At 50.1% G+C, this 12,356-nt stretch overlaps 2 protein-coding genes across 19 annotated transcripts in view; one reads left to right on the top strand and one right to left on the bottom strand.

Moving 5' to 3' along the window:
* Positions 1–12,356, top strand: part of Ssdp (Sequence-specific single-stranded DNA-binding protein) — a 108,291-nt gene that overhangs the window by 34,399 nt on the left and 61,536 nt on the right. For all 18 annotated transcript variants that reach the window (XM_037432204.2, XM_037432203.2, XM_037432206.2 and 15 more), the window contains exon 4: positions 2,247–2,331. In XM_037432204.2, the coding sequence (XP_037288101.1) occupies positions 2,247–2,331 (85 nt within the window). The remainder of the gene's footprint in view (positions 1–2,246; positions 2,332–12,356) is intronic.
* On the bottom strand, positions 3,673–8,281 carry LOC142774777 (uncharacterized). Its single transcript, XM_075875813.1, has 2 exons — positions 8,187–8,281; positions 3,673–8,103 (listed from the first exon to the last, which is right to left on the bottom strand). Exon 2 carries the CDS (start codon positions 8,062–8,064, stop codon positions 6,406–6,408), a length of 1,659 nt encoding a protein of 552 aa, XP_075731928.1. The 5' UTR covers positions 8,065–8,103; positions 8,187–8,281; the 3' UTR covers positions 3,673–6,405.

The raw sequence follows: 12,356 nt of genomic DNA, 5'->3' as shown, positions 1-12,356 counted from the left end.
AGTTCAAGACGAGCAGCGTTTCTGAATTCGGGGGTCAGACACTGCAAACCCACCAGTGGGAAGCCCGGACCAGAGTTAGATAAGACGCGTGTTCACGCAGCTTTCTTAACATAGAAAAGTTGCACACTCTAAGGGGCGCGGAGCAGACGATTTTTCTGTCGTTCACGTCACTTCCGGCTAGCCGTAATGGCGCCGTTTATTCTAACACCGTCGTTTGCACGCTTAGGTAAACGCTTGTATTTCGAAGGCGAGATTTGGCAGGCAGTACTACCTTTAGCTAGACTATCTATATATTGACGTTTTGCGGAGTGCCGAATTTCGTGGCGGTTCGCCTTTAATTGCAGCGTTCAGAAACGGGAAAAAAAAAGGTGACGGCAATGGTGCTCAAAACTCAAATTATTTGCCGATCCCCCCGCAGTGGGTATGAGCAACAAGTGAACGTGAACAAGCCTGGCTGGTGTCCGGTGCCTGGAACTGCCCACCGAACGGAGGTGCACATGGACTGCTCACCGAGCACACGCGCGTATTCTCGTTCATTTCGCCGCTATGCTCCATTGATACGGTGCTTATCGAATTGATGGACGACGCTCGTGCGTTCGGGTTTTAAAGATAAGTGGTTGTACATCGCTAACGACGTTGGTTTCATCGCACGGGCGAAGCGATGAATGCGATAGCAACAAATTGTAATATACAAAGTGACGCTGGCAGCTAATGGTTCTGGAACCTCTCTCTCGTTACTCTACAAAATCCTTGTGTAAGAGAATACGGCCACTCCATGGAGAGCACCACATTTTGTGGTCTTTTCGCGATCAGAGCGTAGCGCGTAGAAGTCTGTGCCTGCTTATGAATGCCGAGCTAGTGTGCGCGCCAGCGAGCGCGACCGTATCCTTTGAGGCAAAGTTCACAGTTTCTGCTGGAGCTACCTCCTCCCCCATACCTATTTTCACGCTAGCTTTGAAGAAGGGCGAGGTGTTTCCTCTCTTTATCGACGGCGGGCCTCCTGAGCGGTGTGATGTTATCGCGTGCGCCCTTCGAGCGACTGAGGTGGGTCGGCGGCTCGCTTGATCTCTATTCCAGCAGCGTTCGTCGCCCCTGCTTGGCGCTTTTACCTGCTGGTAACGATGCGCGGGTTGTTGTCAATCTGGGCATTATACGGGACTTGACGGGCACTGCAAAAACCGTAGAATGTGTCCATTTAGTTTTTATTGCACCCCCTTCCTCGCACCTTTTTATGCTCGCACAAGGCTGTCAGGGTGTTGGCTCTTTGCTTCGACGGCGGGCCTCCTGAGTGGGTGGATGTTACCAACGCTCGCGTGCTTTTACCCGTGGGTAGAACTTAGGTGCGTGTGGTATATAATAGTATCAATTAGGCTTTATACGGGACATGACGACAACGGCATAAGCCCGTCCAAACTTGCTCCAGTAGGGACTTTAGTCTGCTCCCAAACCCATCCTCTCTGTTTTAACCCTGAAATTAGATGAGCACTTTTTATACTTCCTCGGATACAAAAGAATTGCTGTTTTTAATTATGACAACTTGGAAACAGTTGCATAACTGCGCTAGGTGCGCTGTCAATGGCCACCACTTTCTAGCAGACTTCACTCTCCCTTCACAGGGAGAGGCCGTTCTTTAAGGGCTGACCAATCGCGTCCGTTGCGACGAGTCAGCGCGTGGCTATCTCGACGCGGCGCCGCGACCTCTCTCCATGGAAAGAGGATGCAGCACCCTCACTCTCCATAGTGAGAGGGCGCGGCCGCGTCAGAAAAGCCACGCGCATCAATGGCTACGTCTGTTCAGACAGTATAACCTCATTGGTTCAGACCTTTAGAGAGAGGACATGCCGTGCGCTGACGCGTTGTGACGCGTACGTGTGGCTGGTGCCTTAGCGTTTTATTGTTTTATAATCGTAATGGGCGAGAAAATAATACGAGTACCGTATATCGGAGTCACAAAACTTTATAGAAGGGTACTTGAAGGGCCACTTAATACAGCTACACCAATGAAAACAAACAAACAACGGAACTGAGTACGGAACGTCGGGTGCTTCTTTTCCTCCGTTTCGCTTTTCGCGCCGATGTTCTCGCGCATGGGACATCTTTCTATATGCATACTCCAGTGTGTGTGCGTGTTTGTGTGCTTGCAGATGAAGATTTTTGATCTGGTGGCAGCTGGCTTTTAGTCTTCCGAAAGAGAGGGGGGGGGGGGAGCACTCTTGTAACGCAATGTCGTGTTTTTTTTTTCGCAGCGTGTTTTGGGACCTGTACTGCGCGGCGCCTGAGCGAAGGGACACGTGCGAGCACTCGAGCGAAGCCAAGGCCTTCCACGACTATGTGAGTACACTCGTGTGGGTTTGCACCTTTTGGGGATTCGATTGATATGTGGGGTTTAACGTCCCAAAACCACCATACGATTGTGAGAGACACTGCAGTGGAGGGCTCCGCAAATTTGGACCACCTGGGGTTCTTTAACGTGCACCCATATCTAAGCACACGGGCCTACAACATTTCCGCCCCCATCGGAAATGCAGCCGCCGCTGCCGGGATTCGATCCCGCGACCTGCGGGTCAGCAGCCGAGTACCTTAGCCACTAAGACGACCGTGGCGGGGCACCTTTTGGGGAGTAATTTTTTTTTGTCCTCACAGCAGCATTATTCATCTGGCTTGCTCTGATTTCTCTTTGTGAAAATCTCGACAGGCAAACAGTAGATAGATAGATAGATAGATAGATAGATAGATAGATAGATAGATAGAACTAGATTTAGATAGAACTAGATTTAGATAGATACGCTCAAAGGTAGGTATAAACTTTATTTTTCCTTTGTAAAGGAAAGGTGCAATGGAAGAGAGATGAGGAGAGATTGCTACGCTCGATAGTCCTCCGCAACCCTCTCTGCCCAACCCAGGATGGCCTCCTGGACGTCGGGTTTCAAGCTGCGCATGGCAGCCTCCCACTGCTCCTCATTACTAATTAGTTTTCGAAGGGACGGTGGAGGGGGGTGCTTAGGGCACCCCCACATGATATGATTAAGATTTGCTTTCTGTGCGGAGCAATATTTACAGGAGGAGGACGGGTAAAGAGAAGGGTACATGAGGTGAAGAATGTAAGGAGAAGGAAAGGTGTGAGTCTGCAGCTGTCGCCACAGTACTTCGCGCCTTCGTATGGATTTCGACGTTAGCGGCGGTAAGGATAAACGACCAAGGCGGTAGTGACTACAGATGTCGTGAAATGTTAAAAGGCGATCCCGCGCAGCAAACGGTGCCGTTGTCGAAACGGGGCCTGGCTCTTCCAGCGCCTGCGCCCGGAACGTAAATCCTCGGGCGCTGGCGTGAGCCGCCTCGTTACCGGCAAGGCCCGCGTGCGCGGGAGTCCATATTAAAGCCGTGTCTTGTTGCGGGGGATGGGCCAAAAGGAGGGAGAGGGCTGTTTTGGACACCCTACCCGCTCCAAAATTGTAGATGGCAGTTTTTGAATCACTAATAATAAGTGAATAATTTGGAACTGTAAGGGCCAGAGCTATGGCTGCTTCTTCCGCCTCCTCAGAAGAGGAAGCAGAAATAGAAGCAGCAGCAGATATCTGACCTAGCGAATTCACAACTGAGAGGGCGAAAAAAGGACGAGTACTGTATTCGGCAGCGTCAACGTAGAGCACTTCTTTAGAAGTAGAAAATCGTTTTTCGAGAGTTTTTGCACGCTGTCGTCGACGTTGCTCGTGGTGCACAGGGTGCATGTTTTTAGGGAGCGGCGGAATGAGTAGATTCTTGTGTATTTCATGCGGAATAGTGTGTTTGGCGTTAGTGGTTGGAGTTGGCCTGATACTGAGGGTATCGAGTATGTATCTTCCGGTCTGTGTGTTGGAAAGACGAGCATATTGTGAAGTTAAGTGTGCTTCAATAAGTTCAGTTAAGGTGTTCAATGTGCCTGTCTCCATGAGCCGTGCGGTGGACGTTCGAATGGGGACTCCGAGAGCGAATTTGTAGATTTTACGTAACAAAGTGTCTACGTTATGTTGTTCTCTTCTCAGAAGGAACAGATAAGGGAGAGAATAAGTCACTTTATTGAGGACGAAGGCTTGGATGAGGCGGAGGAGCTCTGCCTCTCGTAGCCCGCCATGCTTATTAGATATCCTGCCTATAAGGCGTAGAGTGTGGTCCACAGTTGTTTGAAGTGCTTTAATGGTGTGTGTGTTTAGTCGATTTCGTTGTATGTGTAGTCCAAGCACCCTGAGTCTGTCAACTTTAGGCACGGGTGTATTGTTCAGTGTTATTTGTATATCAGAGATGTGCTTTTCAGAGCCCCGATGGGCAGGAAGGAGGAGCAGTTCAGATTTAGTGGGTGAACAGGTCAGATTCATGTTACCCGCACAAACCACCACCCTGTCAGCAGCAGTTTGCAGAGTTTCCTGAATGTGACCATCGGAGCCGCCTGTCATCCAGAGGGTAATATCATCTGCATAAAGTGAAAATTTGAGATCTGATATGGATCTCAGCGTTCGAGCCAGCGGCATCATCGCGATGTTAAAAAGGAAAGGTGATAACACTGATCCTTGAGGTGTGCCGAAACTCCCCAAGGAGTAAGAACAAGAGTGTTCAGACCCAATGTAAATAGTTGCCGTACGGTTCGAAAGGAACGCAGATATGTAATCATGAATCTTTTTACCAACGCCTATAGCGCTCAGTTCACTCAATATGGCAGTGTGGCTGACGTTGTTAAAAGCCCCATGGAGATCGAGACTGAGAATTGCTTGAGTATCGAGGCTAGAGTTAGGGGTAATGATGTCATGCTTCAGTCGAAGCATGACATCTTGACTGGAAAGGGATTTACGGAAGCCTATCATTTCGTGAGGGTATAAGTTGTGTTCTTCTATAAATTTGCTAAGGCGGTTGAGGATTACATGTTCAAGTGTTTTTCCGATGCATGAAGTGAGGGAAATCGGACGTAGGTTGGCTGTGTTTATGGGCTTACCAGGTTTTGGTATGAAAATAACTCTGGCGTCCTTCCACGCAGCCGGCAAGGTAGAAGTGTCGAAGCAGTGGTTAAAAAATTTAGTGAGGGCTATAATTGAGTTTTCATCTAAGTTGCGGAGAAGTTTATTATTGACGAGGTCAGGGCCTGGTGCAGATGAGGTGCGAAGGTTCGCAAGCGCGTGTCTAACCTCAGCCTCCGTTATGGGGCTACTGAGATCATCATTTGGTTGTCCGATATAGTCAGGTGCATCGTATCGATACGCGCTGGGTAGGTGTTTGTCGCGAAGATCATTAAAAAGAGTGTTTAAGTTACCTTTGTGCGAGTGAAGTAGTTTGTTAATGTGATGATTATTTGCGGTACGTGATATGGTAGGGTCTAATAAATGCCGCAGGAGCTGCCATGTCATCTTGCTGTCTAGGTGGCCATGCATGCTTTCGCATTTCTGGGTCCATTGTTGACAAGCAAGCTGTATGGCATAGTCCTGAATTTGCAAATCGAGTCTCGCAATTCTCAGTCTCAGTCGGCGATTGTGTCGCCTCTTCTTCCAGCGTTTGAGGAGAGATTGCTTAGCTTCCCACATGTGAAGAAGTCGGGTGTCAACTATTGTAAAAGGCGTATCAGGTGGTAACATGGTGGTATGCGTTTTTGTGTCAGTGTGCAATTGCTGTACCCATTCCGAGATATCATCTATCTCAGTAGGCGCCGAGCAGTGACGGGCCTCGCGAAACTTGTTCCAGTTAATAAGGCTCAGGCGCTTGGGAGCTAAAGGTTTGTGTCGGAAGTGTATGGTAGTTTGAATAATGTAGTGGTCACTACCGAAGTTAATGTTCAGGTTGGTCCATGTGACAAAGTGAACGCGATGGCTGAGTGTAAGATCGGGAGATGTATCTTTAGCTACACTATTACCTAATCTAGTGGGCATGTCTATATTGTTGTGGAGGGTGAGGCGGTGATCCTGTATGTGAACCCACAAAGCCCTACCCTTGGGTGTAGAAACAGAGTGGCCCCATACTTGATTTGGTGCATTAAAATCACCAAGTATTAGGAGAGGGTGATGTTTCGCGGCCGCAATGGCTCGGGCAAAGAGAGTATTGAAGCGATGGTGTTTCGCCTGTGGCCTACTATAGACGTTTAATACGTATAAAGGCGATTCTTGAGTTTTACAAGGAAGGACCTCCAAAAAGTTGTGCTCCACATCGACGCCGTCGAAATTAGAGTGAGTTACCGTCAAATGTTTTTGCGTTAATATTGCAGTATCGGGAGAATTTAGAGATTTAGTTTGGTGTACACTGTAACCGGGAAAAGTTATGTTTCCGTGGGTCTCTTGTAGGGCAATGGCTGCAGGGGGTTTGGGGCAGGAGGCCAAATATTGTTGAAGAGTCGCTTTCTTTTTGCGGAACCCCCTGCAGTTCCATTGCCATACTACAAAGTTCGAGCGATTAGGGTTTGCAGCCATTGTCGGGAGGGGGTGTAGGAGAGAAGGCGGGTACGGCTATATTTGGATTATTGGCCGTGACGGCCGCAATCCATGCAGTGGTCTGCTGCATTTGAGTTTGTACAAAATCTAGAAACTTGTCAAGTTTGTCATTTATGGCAGCTTGGCCCGTCTCCTGAGCTGTGAATCTGCTCTCTATGTGAGAAATCTTACTTTCAATGACGGCGAATTTCTTCTGTGTTTTATTTTCGAGGGCGTTTATCCTATCGTTAAGAGTTAGAACTGTGTCGCTGAGAGATTCTTCTTCGCGTGGTGTGGCAGGGGTTTTGCGCTTATTTGAGGGTGGCAGCTGGGAGGTGTCTCGAGGCATTGTAGTGTCCATGTCAGTAGGAGGAAGAGGTATCGTGGGTTCAACAGCAGGGGGCGATTGAGCAGGAATGAAAGATCGTGGTTCGGAATGCTGCGAAAGATTGCTAAGGGGCATTCGGGATTGTAGCTCGAGCTTTAACTTTTGAATTTCTGCCTTGAGGCTAGCGTTTTCAGCTAGAACTTTTTCTAGGCTAATGTTTTGAGATAAGGAGCAGTTAGAGGAAGCTGCCTGTGCCCAGCTTACCTTTAATGGGTTTGGCAGATGACTGGTGGAATGGGGGTTCGTTGACTGGGTCGGGAAGTCAAGTTCTTTGGGAGTCGAGTTTGGGCCCCGCCTCTTGCTCTTGCTGCGACCTCGCTGTGGGCCACGCTCTTGCGAGCGATTAAGGCTCGGTGTTCGGGATGATGGAACTTCTGAGGGCTTAGGTGTCTGGTATTTAGGTGTCTTAGTCTTGTAACGCTGTTTGCACAATGGGGAACCGGTGATGTGAGCTCCACCACACACGACACAGACGGGTTCACATTCATGGTCCATTGAGGAATCCTTCAGTCCGCACTTGTGACAGATTGCATCGGGAGTAGAGGGGCAGACATCCTGGCGATGTCCAATTTTTCGGCAACGGGTGCAGGCTTCCACCTTCAGTCGGAATGGGCGGCAGCGAAGCGTGCAGCCTTCGTAGTTGATGTAAAAAGGGACGTGCGTGCCACGGAAAACAACCAAGATGGTTTCGGTGGTGCTCAGTCGGCGAGCGGCCCCAATGGTCATGGCTGGATTACATCTTTGGAGGGTTGGAAGGATTTCCTCGTCAGCATAATCCAGAGGGAGATGAAACTTTCCACGACAAGAATCTACAGGGTCGGCAACGTGGGTGACGACTTCGTAGGGGACTCCGTTGAACTTTAAGGTCCGGATGTTGTGGTATAAATCTGCTCGGTCCATGCTTGACGTACTCACGAGCACTGTGTGACTGGTGGGATTGACCCTGATTTGATCAGGGCTGCTGATGGGAAGTCCAACTGCTTTGAGAACGAGTTGTCGTAAGACACAGGGGTGCAACTTGGTACAGTCGAGACCCCCGCGTATCCGAAGAATCACCTTGTAGTCCGCATCGGGCAGTGGTGGAGGTTTAGGCTCCCATGAAGATGGTTTCTTCAGATCCGCTGCGCAGGTGTCAGCCGATGAACCAGTGGGACGAAGGTCAGCATGTAGAGCACGCCATGAGCGAGCGGCGTCGCCTCCAGCAGCGACGCCCGCTGCGACGCTGGCCGCGTCGCGCTGGGCGCCTCCACTCATACTAGGCCGGCGGTTAGGCCTAGCGCGGAAGCGGTCGAGCTGAACAATAAACAGTCAGCACTGTTCTCAAGGAGCATTATCACATCCCAACAAGGTGTCGAGTGGGTGCCAGGTCCACTTACAGTTGGTGTGATGTGTGATCCAGGGTCCAAGGACCTGAAGAGGTGGTCATAACACGGTAAGTAGCCGGAGCCAAACGTACACACGTCAGCGTTTGATCGGGATCAAGACGCCTACGCTCAAAAGGACTGGACGTCTCTTAATGAGTAGTTTTTCAGTGAAAGTTTATCTCGCGCCTCTGCTTTCCGATTTCTTGGGGGAGCCTGCAGTAGTGATCAGAGGGACACTGGAGACGTGTTTGGCGAATGATTGTTGCATGATGTCCGTCGTCTTGGTTGCGACGTGGCGATTCCTAAACCGGCGTGCCTTCGTCGGTGCACTACTGCGTTCTCTCGGATTGGCACTTTCCCCTCGCTGCATTGATTTTTTTGCTTCCCTCCTCCTCCTCCGCAGTAATAACCCTGGCCGCCGTACTTTCGGGCACTGCTTTTCCTTTTTTTTTTGACCTTCTTTCTTGCCAATCTCACTCTCCCCTTCTTTGTGTGTCTCTGGGCGCTTATTATTTGCCTATCTATTTCCTCTGGATTCCTCTTTCGTGCGTCGATCTCTGTCTGTCGCTTGCTTTTATTTTTTTTTCACTTCATTTTTTTAGTTCTTCATTGTCCCTTTTACGTTGAGGTGTCGTCATCCCCTCCTCCTCCTTCGTCGTTGCCTGTTTTGATTTTCCTTTCCATATTTTCTTTTTCGTTCTTTATCCCCCCAACCTCACTGCGAAGCTTTTTTCGTCCTTACCCTCGGTATTGCGGGCTGCTTCTCTTTTTGTATTGCTTCGTCGATTCCCTCGACGGTCGGAGACCGTGGCTTGCCCCTGTTCCCCCCGTCCACTCTCCCCGACTGTGCTACGCATTTGCCCTTTGGCGTCGTCCCGCTGTTTTGGGGAAGGTACTCTTTCTTTCTTTTTCGTGTATGTGTGTGCTTGCTCCCTTATCCCGCTTTCCACCTCGCCCGCTTCCCTATTCCTCTTCTGTCCCTCCTACACCCAGTGTTCTTTTTTGTCTGCTTTTCGGGCCGCAGAAGTATCGTCTTCCCGTTTTTCTCTTATAGATTCTTTATTTATTTGCGTCTCTCCTAGTATGTTCGCTTATTCCATGTTCTGTGTTGTTGAATTTTTTCGTCCGTGTCTATCGCACTGCTGTTTTAACTGTTGCTTTATTCTTGCCAGTGTGTTTTTCTTTGTTTTATTTTCTAGAGCTACCCTGCTATATATTTTGGCGTATTCGTTCTGATGTACTGTGCTTTTATTTTTGTTTTCTGTCCCTCCCCTCTTGTAACTGTTGGCTTATTTTTGCTAGTGTGCCGTACTCCTTTCATTTTTTTTATTCTCTCGCTCCCTCCTTTATCTGTTGTCTTATTCTTTCTTGCGTGCTGCGCTTTTCCTTTTTCCATCGTGGCGCCCTCTAGTTCTCCTAGCTGCTCTGCTTTTCCGAACCGTATTTCTCTCACCCTCTCCATCTACGCCCGTGCGTGTGTGTCATCGCTGTCTCCTTCCCGCCCTTCGCCCGATGACCCTTCCTTTCGCTCGCCTGCGCAGCCGGGTTCCCGATTTGTACGTTCCTCGCTGCACAGCGTCACGACTTCGCAGACTCTCTCTCCTATTCGCGTGTCTTCCAGGGGTACTCTCGCTGTTTTCTTTGCCCTTTCCCTACTTCCCTAATGTCGCTTCTGAAGTTCGTTTATATATATAGCGTGCGAGCTGCGCTGTAACCTGCACCTCGTTGGCTTCTCCCTCACTTTCTGCGTTGCCCCTTTTCTTCGCTCTCTGCCGATTTCCTCCTCGCGTGTTCTATCGGTCTCGTAGCGGTCTCTTTCCTTTTTTTTTGTTGGTTGTTTGGTTCCCTTGGCAACCACGCTTTCTTTCGGCCATTCGCGCGCGTGCGCGAACTCACTTCCTTTGCAGCAGCACCGGAGTGTGTGTGTGTGTGTGTGTGTGTGTGTGTGTTTGTGTGTTTGTGCATGCACATGCGTGTGCGTGCGTCGTCTCGCTGCACTACACCTGTACCTGGGCAGCTGTGCAGCGCAGTTTAGACGTCGCGGGAGCCGGTGACTACCGCGGGAGGCTTATGCTAACCCTGAATCAAATTTTCTACTCCGATTCAAATACTAATTTGAAAATCGCCTTTCTTGGTCAATTTCACGTTGCGAGGCTGACTAATGTAAGAGAAATTAAAGGTCGAATGCCCCTCCCCCCCTTTTGTTTCTCCGAAAACTGAGCGCCGGTGTGCACCATCAATTACGCAGAAGGTTTCAGGGTAGCTTTCATACCATGGGCGTTCCGGTGCAGTAAACTTCTACCCATCATGTCTATCTCACTGTGTCACGGTCAAGTCGCTTGAACATTTCACGCTATCAGACCTAGATATGCTATGTTCTTCCTCCTGTTCCTTTGATCGTCTTGCACCTCTTCCTTCGCGCTCAAGGAACATACGGGTAAAGCCCTAACCACACGCGCGCATTACAGCGCGTGGCGTGTTAGCTCGCCATCATGCAACAACGTTTTGACTAGCTAAGGCCTGCCCATATCCTCCTCTACTAGTGCCTACGTCACCACACTACGACACCACACTGCTAAGGAGCTGCTTTGTCAGCGCTTTCGGGACAGGGGAGACAAGTTTTGCAACGCGCCGTAAGTACACAGACGAGCGTGCAGCAATGCGCACTTCTGAAAACGCCTTATCCGCGCCCATCGTGCTGTGATGGCGTCACCGAGGAATGGATAGGCCTTAGTACAGTGAACTAGATGTAGTTCACTGTAGCCTTAGCTGGTCTAGAGGGTGTCGCGTCGCGTTCCTATATGGTAAAAGAAGGCGCAGAGAGAATGGGTGCATCACGCGCTGATGCATTGTAACGCGTACGTGTGGCTAGTTAGGTTCAATGGACTACGGCAAAACGGCGTACATTGAAGAGGACGGGGGAGGGGGGGGGGGTTCGTGCGTGCACTGTCATTACTGCGATCAAGAGATCGCTCATACCTTTGCACGTTGTGTGTTCTTGGTGCCGATTTCGCGTTCGCATTGAAGTGTGTGATGCAGGGTTCTTGTTGCTAATTTGTTTTTCTCCCGGGCTGAGCCTCAGAGAGTTTTGTTAATAAGGACAAAGCCGTTCGGTTTCCAAGAAACACACAAAAAGTTTAATTGAAAAGTAAAAAGGCAAAGATTCCTCACAAAACAAAACACTTAATAAACAGTTGACTGGACATGACGAAACACATCTGTAAACACCCAACAAGAACGTTCAAAGTCAGTAACTAAACCTAACGTTCGAAAGAGGCTGAGTGATGGGAGTAGCGCAAGAGTATCGGTGCCGTCTCACCCACAAGTTGGTTTTCGGCGGTGATGAGAAACCGGAACGCCGTGACTCCTGCGTCAGTGCGTGGGCTGGACGAGGACGAGGACGAGGGAACGCTGGCTGCTGGCGACACGTCGAAAAGCCCTACCAAATCGTGATGGTTTCGGCTTGAGGAGCGTGGACACGTCGGAGACGGGAGAACGCAGGCTGGTGGCGACGCGTCCGGGAACTAGGGTCGACCTAGTCAAGCAGCTGGGCGCACAGCTCGGGCCCGGAGCCCGACGGCTGTAGCTCGCCTGCCGGAACCAAAGTCCGCAGGCCCTGGAAAGGAGTTCAGGACCGGATGGCCACGGTCCTTTGGAGCGGGAACACGACGGCAGGAGGCCCCGGCCGGTTGAAGACCTGCAGGCTCGGGTCCTACGCCCGACGGCCCATCTTCAGCGCCCGGTCTGGTGACGACCTTCCGCTTGCCCCGTCTTCTTCGAACTCCCCTTGCTCTGGTCTGCTCAGGCTCCTGCTTCAGCTCTGGCCCACTTGTCTCGTTCTCATTGGAGATACTGCTGTCTCGTGGTGTCAAGCCATTGGGCCTTGAAATCTCCGTGTTCGCTGCCCATTGGATGTTTTACCTTTTGTTTACTTCACGTCCTGCCACGCATCCTCGTGCTCGACGCTCTTTAACGTCGTCATTCTTGTTTAAGCAGCCCCGCACGTGCACTCTGGTATTTCTCCTTTTGTTTTTTTTTTTTTTCCGTGACGCGCACTTTTCGAAGGCGCGCACTTTGAACGCGCACCACACATCACATACGCCCCCCTTTCATTCAAGTTTTTTTTTTAAAAAAAAAAACTGCCGATGAGTGCGCGTTCTGCACTACGTCACAATTACACCA

This window comes from Rhipicephalus microplus, chromosome 10, assembly GCF_043290135.1.
Source record: "Rhipicephalus microplus isolate Deutch F79 chromosome 10, USDA_Rmic, whole genome shotgun sequence".
Classification (NCBI taxonomy): domain Eukaryota; kingdom Metazoa; phylum Arthropoda; class Arachnida; order Ixodida; family Ixodidae; genus Rhipicephalus; species Rhipicephalus microplus.
The sequence above is the reverse complement of the archived record's forward strand: the minus strand, read 5'-3'. Positions and strand labels throughout refer to the sequence as shown.

Excerpts from the sequence above, each read along its gene's own strand:
- LOC142774777 (XM_075875813.1), bottom strand. The coding sequence starts at position 8,064 with ATGAGTGGAGGCGCCCAGCGCGACGCGGCCAGCGTCGCAGCGGGCGTC.